Source organism: Scheffersomyces stipitis, chromosome 4 (assembly GCF_000209165.1).
Source record: "Scheffersomyces stipitis CBS 6054 chromosome 4, complete sequence".
Lineage (NCBI taxonomy): Eukaryota > Fungi > Ascomycota > Pichiomycetes > Serinales > Debaryomycetaceae > Scheffersomyces > Scheffersomyces stipitis.
In genome coordinates, this window is record NC_009044.1 from 207,197 (window position 1) to 225,829 (window position 18,633).

Here is an 18,633-nt window from a genome sequence, read left to right on the forward strand (position 1 = left end):
TATGGATTTGTAACCTGAAATTTTGCACCATTTTCAGTGGGACGATGGTCGTTCACATTTGCATCTACTGCTAACAATTATTTGATCGCAATCGTCATGATGCGAATGAATTTTTTATTGGGGTGTTCTGCAGGTCAGTAATTTGCTCGGAATTATCTGCGAGTTTTATTTTTTATTGGTATTTTTTAGTCTGGGCCGACATTTGTCACACCCTATTGATCGATTTTTGTCTGTTCTCATCTGTTGTCTCCTCTCAACCATCACCTATACAAATCGGACTTGTTGTATATATATAAAATCAATAGATGTAGCAAGGAGTAGAAAACCTACAAATTCACTTCTCCAGTATTGACCATCAGACATTCTTCACGCTTCGCCCTGCGCCGAGCCGTTTATCCCACACCAGTCAGACAGACAAATTATCGAGGGGCCCCCACCTACCGATGGACCCCAAGCTGCACTAACAGAACAGCAGTCATTACAGATAAACGTCATAGGTCGGACAGCTACAAAAAATAACTGGACGGCCACTCCCATATCCGACTTCACAACAAGCGCAAGGGTACACCACCTCCACGCTGACACCACTGCCCATTACCGGGGGTTCCTACACTGACGAGCTCGCCAGACACAATCTGTAATCTGATTGTGCGGACAGACCTGAAGTAAGAGTCGAAGTCAGCCAGAGCCAAATTCTTGTGGTGGCGACTCCAACCTTCCATACAGAGCAAGTATCCTAGCACGGCCTGCCCGAAAGCTGAACAACTCGTAGAACCCGTTTCCACAGACAAGCAGAACATAAGAGGACACCCGGCAGACGAGTGTAAAATATAGATTCACCCTTTATCCACGCCTTTTGTACTTTCTTACCAGACAAGGTTTCTAACGTGGGAAAGACACTTCATAATTCCACCAGAGCCATACCCCAAAGCAATACTCCATCGCAGACATAGCGGTCGTATAGTAACTTTAGACAGTCACTTGGATAGCAGTAACACGCAATTAACGCAACCAGCGCAACTAACGTCTTTCCGAGATCAGATCTGTGAATCACTCCTCGTCCTTGAAGACAAAACAGACTTTAAGCTATTGAAGACGGTTAGATAAAAATCGAAGATTTCGCTCGAGCATTACGTCATCGCTATATCATCGATAATTTTTTGAATAATCGTATCACCTGAAACCGTTTAAGTCGTTAAAGTAATTTGACCCGGCTCATCTACTAAAGTTCTGTCATATCTATTCGCTTAGACTAATAAGCACTAAGTAGTATTCCATCACATACCTGATACGAAAACTAAATTTCCAAAGAATTCTTCCATTAGAATTACAGAATAATCTGCTGAAACAATTACATCGAACAAGTTTTCAAGTTCGAATTTCTTTTGCAAAAGAGCTTTGCAAACAATAATAGGTGCAGATTCTCCTACTTTGAAGCTTCTTGTTAGTATTTCAAGCTGTTTTTGAGTTTACGTTTCCAAACTTCACTTCAGACATTGAGGAATTTCCAAGGTATCTTAAGCCTTCTAAATTCCGTAACTTGATTCTCGTGTTAACACAGCAGCTGTTAACATCCTAGAACACAAGATCCGCTAGCTGCGAACCAGCAGCATTTCCGCTTCAAGCAGCGCAGATCAGCACGACCCCTTGATGTTCTCCGACACAAGTCCGCTTCTTTTCAACAAATATGGACATATTTGATTCAGCGTTGAAGAATCCCGAACCTCCCAACAAACACAACGAATACAGCACCAATAATAATAATTATTCCAGTGAAAATATCAATCCTGATAATCCTAACAACCCAAATATCAATCCTAACAACAATACTCTCAATCCCAACACTTACCATACTAACCCCAATATTATCAATACTAACATAAACCCTAATAATCAAAATTTCAATACCAACCCTAACATAAATAATCCTAATATCGGGCCTAACTCTGATATCAACCACAACATTAACCACAACTACTATATGATGCAATCACAACTTCCGCGTGCGCTTCCCACATTGCCTCCACTAACTGGCGGAGCCTATCCACAGATGGTGGACCAACTTCCTCTGATTCAAGACATAGGTGTGTCCAAAGACGGTACTGGCAACGGTCTGATCGGTAAGAAGAAACGAAAGAAGAATTCTCGTAGAAAACACAGAAACTCCCACTTAGGCTGTGGAACTTGCAAAAAGCGTAGAATCAAGTGTGACGAGACTTTGCCAGCCTGTCTCAACTGCCTCAAGGGAAAACTCCATTGCGCCTATTTGAATCTCGATTCAACCGGTAGAAATGCCTTGAGAATGGCCCAGTATAACCAGAACTTGCGCCAAGATAAGCTAGACCAGCCTCTTAAAAAGGACAAAGACTCTCTGCTGGACCAGAATACTAATACAAATTCTCCGTCAGATATCCTACTCAAGTCTACCAACAACTCTCCTCCAACTCTCCAAGTTACCACGCACCAGCTTCCGACACATCCACAACAGCTTCAGCAAGTATATTCCACTGGTCCGCTCCAGCAGCTGTACTCCATTGTTCAACAACTTCCTCCGGGAGCCGCTCCTCCACCTGGAGCTCCACAGACAGCTACTGTAATACAATCTCCGTATGGACCATTGGTGACATTACAGCCAATTCTAGCTAACGGTGGTGTAGTATATACAACAGCTCCTCTTGGGGCACAGCCTCAGGCTATTCCAATCCAGTTAGTCCAGGCTCCTCCACAACCTCAGCATCAACCTATACCGACACATCTAGTTACTGAACCTGTACCGTCTCAGATGCCAACTCAAATGGCTTCTGGGCCTGTCCTGATTCCCTCTGGAGCTATGCCTATGGCCCTGATTCCCAATGCCATGAGTGGTAGAACCTATGCTGAGGTTCTGCCTCGTGGCAAGGAGGAAATAGCACTTCCACCTATTTCTGCTAAGAGTACCAGCTACACTGATCTCAAGGCAGCCGAGCGATTGGCTCAGTATGCGGATAAGTCGCCTGTTCTAACCAACGACATGATCCAGGGCCATTCGCCCAGTGACCAGCCTACTTCGTCGTTCTCCAATCTTACTATCAGTGGTAGGAGAGATGAGGCTATCAGACTCCCTTCCATCAAATCGTTAACCACTTCCAGTAGCGACAACTCCAACAATGACGCTACCGAGGATAAGGTGCCCAGCATCCTGAAGCTACTCTCGTAGCTAGACAAACCATCACGAAGAACTTATGACCATTGTATCACTATTCTTTCATTGTATATTATTCGCGGTCTGGGGTATATCGACCACGTTTAGTGTAACATATGTATGTTGTATTTGAATATATATATTGATAGAAGAATGGAGAGAGATTGTACAAACAGACCATATATACTCTTGCGGCGTATACTTTGTTTCAGTCAGATTGAAAACTATGCGGTAAAACTATGGCAAGTACTGAACTATCCTACACTACTCATCTGTGTGAAATTGTTGAACTTACACACTGTACTCGTGGTCTTGTTGAATAAATAGAATTTGATTGTGCAGTTGATTTTCTATCTAGTGCATTCTCATCTAACACTCTTTTTGCAGATATATTCCTTGCTGTACTAGCCTTAACTATTTACTATTATGGTACTATTTCTTGATTTAGTTTACACTTACAATTGTTTCTATGCTGCTGGTGTAGCACCTGGAGCAGTAGCCTTCTTCTTCTTCTTTTCGTCAACCTGCTCAACCTCGACTCCGTTCAAACCCTGTTCCTCTAACAACTTTTCAATATACTCTTTAGCCTCGTCTGAAACGTCTCCCTGTACCAAGATTTCTTCTTTCTTGTCTGCTGTCTTAGTGACACTGGCACCTGTAGCAAATTTTGAGGCAAAAGTCTTTGCCAACTTCTTCATGTCGATATTGAATACCTCCAATCCCGAAATGGAAATGATGTGCTTTCTTCTGTTTCTCTCAATTCTTTTGATGAGTACCTTAGATGCAAGCTTCTTTTGCAATTCACGCTCCTGTTTGGCCTCCTCCTTCAACTGTTTCTTCGCAAGCTCTTGAGAAATCTTTTCCTGTCTTTCAATCGACAAAGTCGATGTCTGCGTGGCTAATGCATCGTCGGAGTAAATCTTGTCAAAAAGCTCTTGGTTGTTGTCCTGAAGCCAATCTTTGCAACGCTTCAAAGAAACGCCAAACTCGCAGTATTCGGGAGGGAAACTGCAAACCCCACAGTAGTACACTTCTCTGGCGACAACCTCTGTCATTATGATGATTGTAGTTGTTGTTCAGTTAGAAAAAGAAGAGTTTTCATTCCTATTCAACGAGGAAGTGTATTTGAAAATGTCTCTATTGCGTCACGTGAAAATCTCGAATTGCGATGCTATAATAGAGTGGTACAACATTTCAGACATGCAATTCAGCTCTACTGTCAGTACTACACTTTTATATCAGCCTTCCTTTGTTATATATTATACTTTTGCATTAACGTAGTATTCATATTTTACTACTCTATTTGTCTTTTAGAGCATTCAACATTATCAGTAGTTGAAATCATTACACACAGCAAAACTCCGAACTGGTCTGTAGTCCTCTAACTCAACACACTTCCACAAGCTCTTGGTCAACAAAGTCTTGTCATCAACAATCTCGTAGATCTTCAGCAAGTAGTGCCAGACCTCAGGGCTGTTCTGTCCGTACGGCCAGCTCAAGCTGAATTTCTCCAACAAGTTCTTCATTCTGATAATACCAGCGTTGACGTCGGTAGCCGAGATGAATAGTGAGTTGTCTTTTTCGTCGTCAATCAAAAACAATTTACAGAGACCAAGTAACGAGTAGCCGTAGTCGATACGATTGTAAGGGTCGTCCTTTTCGAAGTTTTCCAACGAACGCTCGAATTCTTGCAAGGCTAAGAACTTTCTGTTCTTAGAAGTAAGATAACCCAACGTCGTAAATGTCTTGTTGTTGGGTTGGTAGATGGTCTCAGCTTCTACAATGCACTGCTCACAATCTTCAAGAAGACCAATTTTTAAGTAGATACGAGCAGTCCACAACCAAAGGTCCTGGAGTATTCTACGTTCCAAGTGGTTGGACTTGACAGAGCTAGACGTAGTGCTAGAGGCTGGGGTCCTCGAGGCATTCGATGCGCTTCTGGTGATAGCCACCATCATGGCGTTGCCGTTCTTGCGAGGATCTACAGAAAGTCGCTTTCTACTTTTTTCATCTGTTCCCTTAACTTCAGCAGACCCATTCTGATCACTGCTACTGCTAGGTACGAGTCGCGAGATTCTCTTGATTCTATCCACGTTCAAGAGTCTGTCTTTAGTGCTGGAGCTGACAGCTGCAGGTGTAGAATCGTTGATCATAACTTTTGGAATTGCCGTGGCACCTTCTTTAGCAGCAGCAGCGGGCGACGAGTCCATTACGCTAGGTCTATGAGACCATTTGTTACCAGTAGTTGCCCTTCCATTGGAGTGGCCGTTGGAGAAGTCTCCACCTTCTAATTCTACTTCGAAGAGCTCATGATACAACACAAACACCTCAGTAAGATACTCTAGGATGTAGCTGACTCCGTGGATCTGTTCCCAGACTGCCAACTGGGTCAACTTCAACTGCAAGATCTCATATTTGATCTCTGGCGATAATTTGATGTCCTTCTGCTTGAATTTTAAGACATACAAGCCTGCAATGTTTAACGCGTTATTGACAAACTTCTCAGGTTCAGTCAATGATCGTTTCTTCACCTGGATCGAATGCTCACTCGCTTCGTCACCAATGGTGTCTTCATTGTTGTCTTCGTTGCCTTCCACGATAGTATTATGTTGAAAACTAAACCCATTGGAGCTGGGATCAGCTGCAGTGCCGTCCGCTTCTGGTGAAGGAGCACTTTGTAATCTTTCAGGAACAGCAGGCATCTCAGCAGCCGGATCATTGGCTTCAAATGCAGAGAGAAGAAGGACCAATAAGTTCCATGTCTTGAACGATTCCGGATACTTTTTGAGAATGAATTTGCACAACTTGGCTGAAGCTTGCAACTGATTAGAGTTGGAAAGAGCCAAGGCATAGCTAAATAAATAAAGTTCGCTTCCGGTAGAGTTGACAATCAAACTGTTCTTGTAGTTACTCAAAACGTTCTCGGTGTTGACCTTAAGTGCTTCTTCGTTGGCCGAGTTGTACACTGACAAGTTGTAGTAGTAGTTACCAATGGCATACCATGCTTTGGAGACTAACTGGATGAATTGCGACTTATCTGTTTGCAAGATGTTGATGTTGTACTTGCGATACAAGAACGACAATGGCATATTCTTGTCGTCATCGCTGACATCAAAGCTCATGTCCACGAATGCTGACAACTTGTTCAAGTACGAATGCAACTGACCTATAAACTTCAGTAAATGAGCCAGAACAGTACTAGGAGTAGTGTACTTGAATCTCGACTCGGCAGACTTGTTTGCAAACGAGTTCAACGGATTGAAGCTGATGATACATGTAGCATAGAGGTCTATAACTAGCATGATATTTTCTATGAGTCCTCCAAGCTGTTCCTGCTCCTTTTCTAAGTAGTTGATGTAAGTCTTGAACGCAGCAAATGCTTCGTCGTACTCCTTAAGCTCAATCAAAGTGAAGATATAATTAGCAAGGATAATTTGACTTTGGTACGACTTTGCAGTCGAGTTTATCAAAAACTTCCTAGACGAAGACGGTTTTAAGAGCGATTTATGGTTAGGAAGATAGCTGAGTGACTGGTACAAGTTGTCTACGTAGTTGTCCAACTCGTCGTTTGAGTTAGAAGCATCAGGAAAAGAGGTCTGGTTGCCAAGTCTTGCCTCCAAGTCTTGGGCCAAAAAGCTTGCAAACTCAGTCTTGAAGCTGCTGTTAACCAATCTTCCTTCTGGCCTCAACAAAAAAGAGCCGAAACGAATCACAGCTAGCTTATTATCAAAGAACTTGTGCAGCTTCAAACCTTGGAAAGAGAGCTGAGCTATTCCATTATCGGTTAAACGGTTTCCTAATCTGACAAACATCAAGTCAAGCCAATACTGGGCTGCGATTTCAGACTTCGTGAATCGCACCTCGAACTGGTACAAGTACTCGAGCCAGATCTGGTAAGCGTTTTTAGCAGAAGTGAAACCCATCAAAACGTGGTATCTACAACTTAAGTAGTGGATAAAGTCGTTCTGCTCTTTTGTCTGCGATTCGCTGGGTTGAAACTTGATAGCAACCGGTACTGATCTCAACATCTGCTGCATTTCTGTTACTTGCGAGTTCAAGTAATACAAATGAGCCATAATGATGGAGTAGTACAACTTCTCATCGTAAGAGTTGGTGGAGTTGTTGTAGTTTAGTGTGATGGAGTGAACATAGTTGATAAGCAGAACCAACTTCTCCTTGGGCGACGTTTTGCCTTGGAGCTCCAACAGCTTGGCTGTGATAAATTCATTACGATTGAACTCATTCTGGATGAGAAGTTGAAGTTGGTAATCAATGAAAATGAGCTGCTGAAAGAAATCCTGCGATTCCTGGAATTCCAAAACATTCAATGGGAATGCTCCCAAGTTGAGTGTGTGGAGATACTTATCGTTGATGGAGTTTTCAATGAACATTGTGGAAGACTGAATCAGAAGTGAAGATTTTTAGAAATTGGAATTATGAAATTTATGCAATTGCGAAATTGATCAAAGTCTTCAATGTAATGGAAAGTCTTCAACGTTTGGAAGTTTGTAATGTTTACGATTGCTTGTGTAGAAATGTCTGTGAACCGGTTATGAAATGTTGTATGATTCTGAATTCTGAAATTCTAAATCTTGCACTGAAAAATTCAAGTCTGAGTCTGAAATCTGAGAACTCCAACACGACAATGTGAATTCTATATGGAAGTTTCAAGATCAACGATTCTGATCGTGTCCAACGATAACAGTCTTCGGCTCCCTTAATCTCGAAATCAGATACAGAAAGAAAAGATTCTACAATCTTTTACAATCAGCAGTTTGTCGGTAGCTGTCGCTATTTAGTCGCACAGATTGCGGGGCCTCGCTGTGAAAGAGTGAAAAAGTGAAAGTGAAAAGTTTCAGCGACACCGTGAAAAATAGAAACGGGAAACACCACCGGAGAGCGAGAAAAAGTGCAAGAACACACGAATGACAAAGTCTACAGATTGACACACTCAAGTGTATCAGCAAAAGTATACACCCTGGCTCAGATCAAAAATGAGGTGGAATCCTCAAATCTCCGCCCCAATTCAGCTCTCCCCATCTCCACATTGGCCCTGATAGTGCCTGTAAAAATGTCGCTATTTCGTGCTAAGCGAGGTTCGCTGGTACAAAAATGTCGCGATCACCTGTCAATTTTTCACAGCCATTTTTCACATGGCTTGTGTTCCTACTAAATCTCCTGTTTAGGTAATTATCGGTTCTACTTCTATACAATGTACATAGCAGTTGCCTATTTTGTTGTTCTATGAATTCAGCACCGTTCAAATACTCGGTACAACCCAGGAAGATCGGCAATCTGGACCACATCCTTCATTAGCTGGCTGGGTGCAAGAAACCGAGTCTTGATCTGCGGAAACAAAACGTCTTCCAAAGTGTGGTCGAGCCATTGTCGAGCCTCGCTGCTAGAACTAGCTGTAGAAGTAGTAGAATCAACTGTAGAACTATCCGCGGATCCAACTTTGCTGACGATAGAATTATCAGAAGTGGTAGGTGGATCTTCCCCACACTCTGTATCTGCTTTAGATGGATCACTAGATGGATCACTAGGTGGATCACTAGAACCACTAAAAATAGGCTCAGGCACGTAAAGAAGTGAAATCTGTCTCATGATGCCTCCAAGACACTCCTTCTCATCATTGTAGTTAATGCGGTTCCCCAATCTGTAGATAAAGTACGGTAACTTAGGGTATGCAGGTTTGACGTCTTTAACCAACATTGGCAATGATTGTAAACACTTTGTTCCCTTGGAGTTCTCTACAAATCCAATTCTGAAGTATTCGGCAAACATATTCCTCATGGCCCATATGGTGTCGATGATGGTATCTTTGTCTATAAGTGTCTTCTCTCTTTCTTCTGCATAGAGTGGTGAAAGAATGTCCTCCAACGGTATGCTCTCAGATAGAAGGATTTCTCCGTAGTTGCAGAATTCATAAAGTGCCACTTGATAGTAGAACTCATGAAGAAGTGAAGCGTAGTCGCAGAGATACAATTTGACGTCGTATTGGAAACAACATAACCGTTTCTCTTCGTCTACTATGCCAACATAAACGGCATTATTCAATATGTCGGTGAGTGGTCTGTGGACTTCCTCATTAACTTGTTTCCTCAATTCAATAATACTATCCAAAGAGACCCTCACTCTTCTTCTGGAGTTGGTGGTGACCTTTGTGTCGATGTCTGACGTATTTGTGGTCTCTGTATCCTTGGTTTTACTGTGTTCATCTATGGTTCCTGTTGTAACGGTATCTACGACGAATTCGCCGTCATGGTTGTGTTGTAAATCTTTGTCGCCGTCTTCGTCATCTTCATTTTCTTTCTCCTCTTCGCCTTCGCCTTCTTCTTCTTCTTCTTCTTCTTCTGCAAGAACTTCTGCTTCATCAACTTCTTTATCCAGTTCTTCCAATTCTTCCACTATCTGCTCGTTGGATTTGTCTTCTTTTCTCTTTGTTTCTTTGAGAATACTCTCTTTGTAACTTGTCTCCGACTGCCCTGCAATGAACGCCGATAGCTTGGTTTGCTGCCTATCCACTCGCACGAGTTTATTCTCCTGTCGATATTTCTTCTGTGATTGTGTTGATAGAGCCGAAAACTCATCAATGGGTCTTTTGGCTGTGCCGGTATTAGAAAGAATGGTCTGGGTCTTGAACTTTCGTGAGGTGTCTACGCTAGAAAGTATCAAATGGACCTTATCTACAATCAACTCTATGATCTCCTCTTCATGTAAAAACCTCACCTCTCGCTTCGTAGGGTGAATATTTACATCGACATTCTGGGCATCAATTTGCAAACTCAAGTAGATAAACGGGTACGAGCCTTTGGGTAAGAAGAATTGATATACTCCAGAAACTGCTCGTTTCAACGGTTCACACGCCACAAGTCTATTATTGATGAAGAAAACTGGTGGAATCCGTTTCTTATTGTTGTAGTTGGAGTTTGTAATTGCACCCGTGACTGAAATCAAGCCGTACTTCAGATTGTCTGTGCCATATTCCTTTTCAATATTCGTATCCAAATCTACTTCCAAGATGTCAGTAGCGATTGAATTGCCAAATATCGTTCGTATTCTTTCTTTGATAGGTAACTGGGCACGCGTCAGAAGAATTTGGTAAGGTTCTCCGTGTTTCTTACAACTAAAACCTACATCCTTGCAATGGATAGCGTATCTGCCAATTACGTCTAGAATGCGTGAAAATTCGTCACTTTTCGACTTGAGACCCTTAAGACGTTGTGGGAGATTATAGAAAAGGTCTTCTACTGTGATTTGGGTTCCGACCTTACCGGCAACGGGCTTGGGCTCTGTGTTGGCAGAAGACTTGAAGTTCTGTCCTGAAAGTTTGCCATTCGCATAAAACGCTTTGTATGCGACAGCAGAAGTGGCTGTTTTCGTCACAACAGATAACCGAGCAATATGGGAAATGGAAGCAAGTGCCTCCCCACGAAATCCGTACGTCTGGATCGATTCTAGGTCCTCAAACCTGGACAACTTCGAAGTTGCGAAACGTTCGCAGAGCAACGGTAGGTCTTCTTTGGCAATACCATGGCCGTTGTCAGCGATTTGGAGCAATTTGGTGCCGCCGTCTTTGACAACAATATCTATAGAAGAAGCTCCGGCGTCAATGGAGTTTTCTAGCATTTCCTTCAAAGCGTTGACTGGTTGGATGATGATTTCCCCAGCTGCGATCCTATTGATCACAGACTCTGAGAGACGTTGAATAGGCATGGTATTACCGGTCAATTTGGATAGCAGAAAATGATTACCAAGGTATGAAATGTAATGATGTGCACACGGAGGATAAGGAGAATAAGCTAGAGCTACCAAATGCTGGTTCTTGCTCGAAGGAATTTGGCACTGATTTATGAGTCGTGATTTTCGCCTACCGGTTTACGGTTGCATACATTATTCAGAAAAAATGGCTGCGAGATGCGCGTCTTGCATTTCCTTGGAGAGTCAGTTCTGGGACAGGTGAAGGGAGAGAGAGACAGTATACGAGCTGAACATTTTGAGTATTTCTAAGTCCTTATATAATACATTGGAGAAGTAGTGGGCAACCTATGTTTGTTACAAAACAATTAGCAGAGATAGTTGTGAAAATTGAGCCGTATTCCTCAAACAAAGAGTTCTCGGTTCTGAGCGAATCCACGCTTAGTTCACAGTTAAGTAGAGTTATCTTGCCATGCCAAACACATACTGAATCTTCTATTTTGCTTGACTTTTCGTCGTCCCATAATCTCCATACTATCGCAACCTCGGAGCGAAGAGCAGAGGCTGGTATAATTACTTGTTTCTATTGGCCCATTTCTTCTGGAACTATTTGCACCCAACTGAGAGCAACGCGAACAAATCTCTACATTTTTTCGCTATTTTCAGCCATTCATGCATACATTTTTGTGCATATTTGGGAGATTTAAAGATTGTGTGTTTTCCACTTCTCCATTCTGTCAGATCCGTAGACTCGGTCCAGATTCCTCTATAAGTATACATATGCCTGCCTTTGTCCTGTCTGACCGGCCCCAGTCTGCCAGCGATCGATATCTGGAAGATTATAACGATTCGTACGAAGATTCCAATTCTGTAGCAAGTTCAAACTCAATTTCTAATTCCAATTCTGACAACATATACCACAGCCAAGTCAACAGCCATGATACCAGTGGCAACAGCTTTGACAGTAGCACCGCCCACAGTCCTCGCTTCATTTCTGACCACAGCTCTCCCCTGGGCTCCCGGAAGATGACCAAGCTTCTGCGAGAACAGCATCTCCACAACTACGACCGTCTTCGAGCCAAACTTCGAGCCAATCTCTCCGAGGCTAACAAGGGTGAAGCCTCGAATATCGTCTTGGATCATCTTAATGATTTGCGGTCGGTCTACACCAATGTTCAACAGGAAAGAAATCGTGACACACGGATCCACTTGACCGACTCAGAAGCGTTCAAAGAAACGGCTGATTTTGCAGCAACCAACGCCCGAAACTTGAAGTTCAATGATGCTGGAATAGCTCTCGAAACGCGTCTGTTCATGTCACGTTTGCGACGTTTTGCTAGCGGAGACGTAGGCTCTCGTAGTTCTGTGGCTGTAGCTGTAGATACAGACTGTGAAACCGAGAATGACATCGATGTAGACGAAAATGACGATGATGAGGACGAAAACATCACTACAGGCGAAGAAATGTTCAATCGCACGAATTGGATCCGTTTGGGTATATTATACCATCAGGTGAGTCGAAGGGCTGTGCTGATAGACTTCTTAAACGGGCCCTTGGCTAGTGAAAGAAAGAAGGCGGTAGCAAGAAACCGCAATATAGATGACACGCAACTGGGAGCGGCTGCTACTACGGCCAAACATGTCCAGAGTAGCGAGCTTGAGACTGACGAAGAGAAAAGTACTGCCCATATTATCAGAAGTATCTTCAGCACTTTGCAGGAAATGGATTTGGATGAAGGAGTGAACTTTGTCAAGTTTTTCATCAATCCCAACTCGTTTGCCCAGTCGGTAGAAAACTTGTTTTTCATCAGCTTTCTTGTACGTGACGGTAAGTTGAAGGTGTATCAGGGCCCTGATCTGGTTCCTATGGTCAAGATTCCTACTGTAGAAGAAATGGAGGAAGTATCTCTTCGAGGAAAGGACGTGGAAACTAACCACCATATCGCTAACCTAGACTATGCTACCTGGGAGGGACTCATCCTGACATTTAATATCACAGAGTCATTCTTGGGCCATCGTGACGAAGAGGAAGACACGATTCCTCAGGAAGACTTGTATGATGAGGAAGAAGAACCTATACAAGAACCGGTGCCCAGTGATTCAGAGTCAAACTACACCAGTGCTCAAGAATAGATTAATTCATGTAACGACTTATAAATACAATATAGAATAGTTCTCTAATGATAATCTAATGCTATCACTAAAGAATTATAGTTAATTCTATAACTTCAGCTAATCCTATTGAAATCTCCAATCTATCACTTATGCTTTTACTGAAACAGTAGAAATGCTGATATAGTACACGATAATCTACAGACTATTTACAATTCTATTTACATACCTCTTTCCTCTATGCTCTATCCGTCAAATATTAGTTTTCAAACTTGCACACTTTGTTGAACTCGGCGTCATCCACCTTTACCCAGCCATCCACATCAAGCAACTGGTTCATGGGCCATCTTCTTATAGGAGTGATGTTCAAGTCCGACTTGACTCTCAATTTCTCAAAGATTTCGATTCCGGCAACTCCGATCATGATGGCATTATCCGTACAAAGCGATAAGTCCGGGAAATGGAACGCTAAATCTTGGTCGGTTCGTAACGCTTCCTTATACTCAAGATTCGAACTCAACTTTTGACGCAAACGCCTGTTTGCTGCTACACCTCCGGAACAGATGAAGTCTTGGATACCTACGAACTTTCCATCGGCGTTTCTATACACGCTTCTGTCCAAGCCGTGTTTCTGGAATGCTACGTTGATACGGTCCACTATATGATCAAATACTGTCTCTTGTGTCTTGTAAGCGATCATCTGCTTCGTTTTATTGTCAAACTGCTCGTTGTTTAAATAATGAATCCGGTACGATTGAATAGCACTCAAAAACTGAGCAAACGAAAACTGGATATTCTTAGGAACTCGTCCAGTTCCTGGTCCTTTGAATGGCATCTTGAGTTTGAACTTGTACTCGTTGTCCCTGGTTTCTATATCAACATTGTCGAACTCTTGTTTGAGTTCCTCAGGGAAATTATTGATATACTTTTCTAGTTCTTGTCCGAGCATATTCCCATAAAGCCCAAGTTCGCGAGCGCATTTGTCAAGAGAATCTCCCACAGCGATGTCATTCACTTCGACAATGATCTCGTGCTCCTGAATCGACTTCAGCAATATCAACATCGTGTGACCTCCGCTACAAAGTAAACTAAGAAAAGGATACTTAGGAGCACCCAACCATGGCTGCTCGGTCTTAGGAAGCTGGGCTATAAGCAAATGCCCTAACATATGGTGAACACCTACAATTGGTACATCCCATGCAACAGATAACCCTTTGGCAAATTGTGTGCTCGAACATAAAGATCCTGTCATTCCAGGACCTCGGGTTACACATATCAAATCTGGTGGATTACGAGCATTCATTCCATGTTTCTTGCAGAGCTCATCTACCAAACCTCCTATGGTAGAGAGATGGAAATCATACGCTGCCGTAGGCATAATTCCACCTATATCAGCAGAATCTAATGTCTTTTTGATCTGGTCAATCACTTTGGGGGGCTCTAGAGGCAGATATCGGTCTAAGAGAGCTACACAAGAATCGTCACATGACGTTTCTATAGCTAGAACCTTGTACGTTCGGCGAAAGGTAGTCGAAATCGGCAGCCGTATAATCCGTGTACTGTTCTTCAATATTCTGTTGCCTATCATATCATATTTTGGAGGTAAATGCAATTACAATCAAATCCTGGAGGAAAAGAAACTTCTGGGGTTTAAAAGTTTTTCAGATATTCTTTTCTAGTTCCGGTTGATCACGTGAATTTCTATAAATTTGAACCCGGATATATTTTGAGATGCCTGAACAAGATCATATTCATCTCCTAGCAAAATATAAGAAGGAGATAAATAACTGGCCTTCAAACATTGCTTCTCATCCGACATTGTAGTTTCTTCTATTTTCTTTTCTTTTTGGGCCAATTTTGGCCCACTCATGGGCTCCTTACCATCTCCGTGAATTCCTCATCTGACCGGAAGTAACATCCGAGACTTGCTCAAGCAACAGAATAAATTCCCATAAATACAACAGAAACTGAGGAAAATAAGTATGGAAATCACTAAACTCGTCTTTTTAGCTTATGTCGACCAATCTTGACTGTTTTTCACAGTCTTCCTTCTACTGTCTGCACTATCTTTCTTTTACGAGCTAAAAGATCAGAAACGGTTCCTATTTGACACAAATGTATTCCTGTATGCAGCCCGGAGAAAACTTCCAGAAAATCGAAAACCAGACATTTCGTTTCCAGGTTGAGGACAGTAATCCTTCTGGTAAAACACCGATAAGCGCCGATAGACTTCTTTGCGGTTCGCTTTTCGACTGGTTCTTTTCTGAAATACACGCTAGTGTCAGCAGCCGTCTCTCTGAAATTCCAGCGGTTTTTCTCCTCGGATATCTCCAATAGCACTGTTTCTTGGTTCCACTACCACTTGTAGCACCAGCTAAGATAACTTACGAATACCATTTTCCAGCCGTTTTTATGCCCCAAGTTGGCCACCTTCAAGTTCATGAACTGAGTAGCCATTTTAGATTTTTTTCAAAAAAAAAGGAGGACCATTTTGCATCCACTTGAATTGTCATAGACTGATTTATGTCACAAGTTTTCACTACTTCAACGATACCGTTGAGCTTTGGTCCCCAGCATGAGCCGGGGCCGAAACACAAACTTCCGGCGGCTGCTGCTCCAGATAAATCGCCAGAAAACGAGCCAGTGGCCGAGCTGGCGCTGCCGATCTGGAATTGTATGTTGGCTGGAGGATTTGGTGGAATGGTAGGAGACACTTCCATGCATTCTTTGGATACCGTAAAAACTAGGCAACAGGGATATCCTCATAATCCCAAGTATAAACATATGGTACCGGCCTACCGGACGATATTGAAGGAGGAAGGCTTCTTCCGGGGATTGTACGGAGGCTATACGCCTGCAATTCTAGGCTCGTTTCCGTCTACAGCAGCATTTTTTGCAACATACGAGTACACCAAGCGTAGACTTATCAACGAGTACGGTATCAACGAGACGATGTCGTACTTCGTTGCGGGAGTTCTTGGGGATTTAGCGTCGTCGATTTTCTACGTTCCCTCAGAAGTCTTGAAGACCCGGTTGCAACTACAGGGAAAGTTCAATAATCCGTTCACGAAAGAATGCGGCTACAACTACAAGGGCTTGATCAATGCTGTCTCGTCGATTGCTAAGAAAGAGGGACCATCTACTTTTGTGTTTGGCTACAAAGAGACGTTGTTTCGGGACTTACCTTTTTCTGCCCTACAATTTGCATTCTACGAGAAGTTCAGACAGCTTGCCATATTCTACAACAAGTCGCCGGACTTACCAGTTTCGCTTGAGCTTTTGACTGGGGCTGCTGCCGGGGGGTTGGCTGGAACCTTGACGACGCCGTTGGACGTGATCAAGACGAGAATTCAAACTGCAACCAACACTGCAGAATTGTCTGAGTTCTCGTCCATCAAGACATCAAATCCGGTTGTCAAATTCGTGTCGAAATCATCGACGTTAAACGCGTTAGCATCCATCTACAAACACGACGGTATAATAGGAGCGTTTTCCGGTGTCGGACCTCGTTTTATCTGGACCGGAATTCAGAGTTCCATCATGTTATTGTTGTACCAGGTATCGTTGAAACAGCTAGACCAGATTCTCGGTAACAACGAGGCTGTCATGGACGCATAGTCCCTTGCATTGTATACTAGAATGATGTCATGTAAATAGAGATAGACATAACTAATATAGGCTGATAGAGAAAGTATAATAGAACGTAACTGTAAATATATGAACTAAGATCTATTCTACAATAGATAGCTAGGACGCCAGAATCGTAAGGACATGATTCTCCACACTTGAATGTTGCCCAGATCAATTGCACATACAAAGCATAGCACACAAGCATATACTGTATTTTCAACAGTAGCCGACAATATACAAATTCTATACAAAGCTACTATATACAATGACGTACAAATGCATTAAGGAGCTAAACAAATTAATAGATTCAATGTGGTTACAGAGACCCAATTGGCCTGCTATTTCCGATACTTTAATTATCATTCCTGGTGGCACCGGAAAAGTCTTAAGATATTATCATAGTCGTTTTGCTCGGAATAATTGCCATGCATCTGAAATTTTTCTAAGCGAGAGTTGATTTGATATCCGATTCTAGAAACACGCCTGCTGAAAAATTGAACCTCAATACGAATAAATCGTCTATTCACACCAGAGTCTTTCTCTGCCATTCTCTCAGATGACGATAGAATTACAGACATGGTATTTCGAGCAGTTGAACATCTTTTCCGCAACTTTAGGTAGTTTCATTAGCCTAGCAGCCTAGTTCCGGTCCCTTAAATTGTTGCATGATATGCAGATCCGAGGAAGGAAAGTCCCTACCAGGGAACGTTTCCTCGGCACCAGATGTATACCCCACAAAAACTGAAATAATTGAAAAACTATATAGAAGGTTTGACATCTGGAATTTATGGAACACTACTTTCTTCTATCTATCTCACGGTTGGTATCTCTGAAAACAACTCTATATTACCACCTTTAGATTACTACTTACCCAGGTTTTTCGTCGCATTGAGAAACTCCTGATCTTGTAGAATTATTGTCTCCATTGAACACTCGAATATCCTTAAAATGAGCACTTTAGATCAATCCTTTGTCACCAACGGTTCCTGGAAGCCCGATCTCTTCAAGGGCAAGGTTGTCTTTGTCACCGGAGGAGCAGGTACCATTTGCAGAGTGCAGACCGAAGCCTTGGTATTACTTGGAGCCAACGCTGTTATTATTGGTAGAAACGTCGAAAAGACTGAGAAGGCTGCCGCAGAAATTCAACAATTGAGAGCCGGTGCTAAAGTCATTGGAATTGGTGGAGTCGATGTCAGATCAGTAGAATCGATCGCAAAGGCTGTGGAAGTCACTGTCAAAGAGCTTGGCCGTATCGATTTCGTCATTGCTGGTGCCGCTGGTAATTTCATTTCAGACTTCAACCACTTGTCTTCCAATGCTTTCAAGTCTGTCGTTTCCATTGACTTGTTGGGTTCGTATAACACAGCAAAGGCCACATTCCAAGAACTCAGAAAGACCAAAGGTGCCTACTTATTTGTTTCGGCCACCTTGCACTATTACGGTATTCCATTCCAGTTGCATGTTGGCGCTGCTAAGGCTGGTGTAGATGCTCTTTCCAATGCCTTGGCTGTTGAATTGGGTCCTTTGGGAATCCGTTCCAATGCCATTGCTCCCGGTTTAATCGAAGGAACAGAAGGCTTTGCTAGATTGGCACCACCTAGTGAGGATGGGGGAAATGGCTTACGTGACAAAATCCCATTACAAAAATTCGGTACGAGTAGAGATATTGCCGAAGCCACTGTCTATTTGTTCTCTCCAGCTGCTTCTTATGTGACCGGTACTATTGAAGTTGTTGACGGTGGGGCATGGCACATCGGGAGTTACATGCAAGATCTCTATCCTTCCGTGGTTATCGCTGCTAACGAAGATCCATCAGCAAAGATCTAAGTGGGTTTATGAAGGGATTATGAAGGGAATAAATATATAAGCTTTTTTGTGAGGATGTAGAGACGAAGAAGGATGTAGAATTCAAGGTTACTATTGACTCATTTTCTTACTTATGCAAGTATGTGATGTGAAATCGTGTGCAAACATTACAAGTTGCCTGTAGTCCTGCTTTTGATTTATCT

At 42.7% G+C, this 18,633-nt stretch overlaps 8 protein-coding genes across 8 annotated transcripts; 4 read left to right on the plus strand and 4 right to left on the minus strand. All coding sequences in view use genetic code 12, as the record gives it.

Annotated features, from left to right (window-relative positions):
- Positions 1-1,687: 1,687 nt before the first annotated feature.
- NAF2.1 (DNA-binding proteins Bright/BRCAA1/RBP1) lies at positions 1,688-3,196 on the plus strand (the record flags this gene model as incomplete). The annotated part of the gene is made up of 1 exon (XM_001383963.1): positions 1,688-3,196. The coding sequence occupies one exon, from the start codon at positions 1,688-1,690 to the stop codon at positions 3,194-3,196; it is 1,509 nt and encodes a 502-aa protein (XP_001384000.2).
- A 452-nt stretch (positions 3,197-3,648) lies between these two features.
- Positions 3,649-4,236, minus strand: PICST_59087 (predicted protein; the record flags this gene model as incomplete). The annotated part of the gene is made up of 1 exon (XM_001384305.1): positions 3,649-4,236. The coding sequence occupies one exon, from the start codon at positions 4,234-4,236 to the stop codon at positions 3,649-3,651; it is 588 nt and encodes a 195-aa protein (XP_001384342.1).
- Positions 4,237-4,509: 273 nt separating this feature from the next.
- Positions 4,510-7,572, minus strand: PICST_59158 (predicted protein; the record flags this gene model as incomplete). The annotated part of the gene is made up of 5 exons (XM_001384306.1): positions 4,510-5,090; positions 5,134-5,151; positions 5,235-5,309; positions 5,358-5,732; positions 5,799-7,572. The coding sequence occupies 5 exons, from the start codon at positions 7,570-7,572 to the stop codon at positions 4,510-4,512; spliced, it is 2,823 nt and encodes a 940-aa protein (XP_001384343.2).
- A 793-nt stretch (positions 7,573-8,365) lies between these two features.
- On the minus strand, positions 8,366-10,900 carry PICST_89086 (predicted protein; the record flags this gene model as incomplete). The annotated part of the gene is made up of 3 exons (XM_001384307.1): positions 8,366-8,592; positions 8,686-9,382; positions 9,548-10,900. 3 exons carry the CDS (start codon positions 10,898-10,900, stop codon positions 8,432-8,434), a joined length of 2,211 nt encoding a protein of 736 aa, XP_001384344.2.
- Positions 10,901-11,628: 728 nt separating this feature from the next.
- On the plus strand, positions 11,629-12,934 carry PICST_83402 (predicted protein; the record flags this gene model as incomplete). Its single annotated transcript, XM_001383964.1, has 2 exons — positions 11,629-12,239; positions 12,300-12,934. Coding segments are annotated over exons 1-2 (1,212 nt in total), but the record flags the coding sequence as incomplete, so codon positions are not given.
- A 319-nt stretch (positions 12,935-13,253) lies between these two features.
- On the minus strand, positions 13,254-14,813 carry PICST_31214 (predicted protein; the record flags this gene model as incomplete). Its single annotated transcript, XM_001384308.1, has 3 exons — positions 13,254-14,461; positions 14,502-14,575; positions 14,710-14,813. The coding sequence occupies 3 exons, from the start codon at positions 14,811-14,813 to the stop codon at positions 13,254-13,256; spliced, it is 1,386 nt and encodes a 461-aa protein (XP_001384345.2).
- A 644-nt stretch (positions 14,814-15,457) lies between these two features.
- Positions 15,458-16,682, plus strand: PICST_77600 (putative mitochondrial carrier). The gene has a single exon (XM_001383965.1). It carries the CDS (start codon positions 15,518-15,520, stop codon positions 16,610-16,612), a length of 1,095 nt encoding a protein of 364 aa, XP_001384002.2. The 5' UTR covers positions 15,458-15,517; the 3' UTR covers positions 16,613-16,682.
- Positions 16,683-17,572: 890 nt separating this feature from the next.
- On the plus strand, positions 17,573-18,451 carry PICST_45705 (Glucose/ribitol dehydrogenase; the record flags this gene model as incomplete). Its single annotated transcript, XM_001383966.1, has 1 exon — positions 17,573-18,451. The coding sequence occupies one exon, from the start codon at positions 17,573-17,575 to the stop codon at positions 18,449-18,451; it is 879 nt and encodes a 292-aa protein (XP_001384003.1).
- Positions 18,452-18,633: the final 182 nt, after the last annotated feature.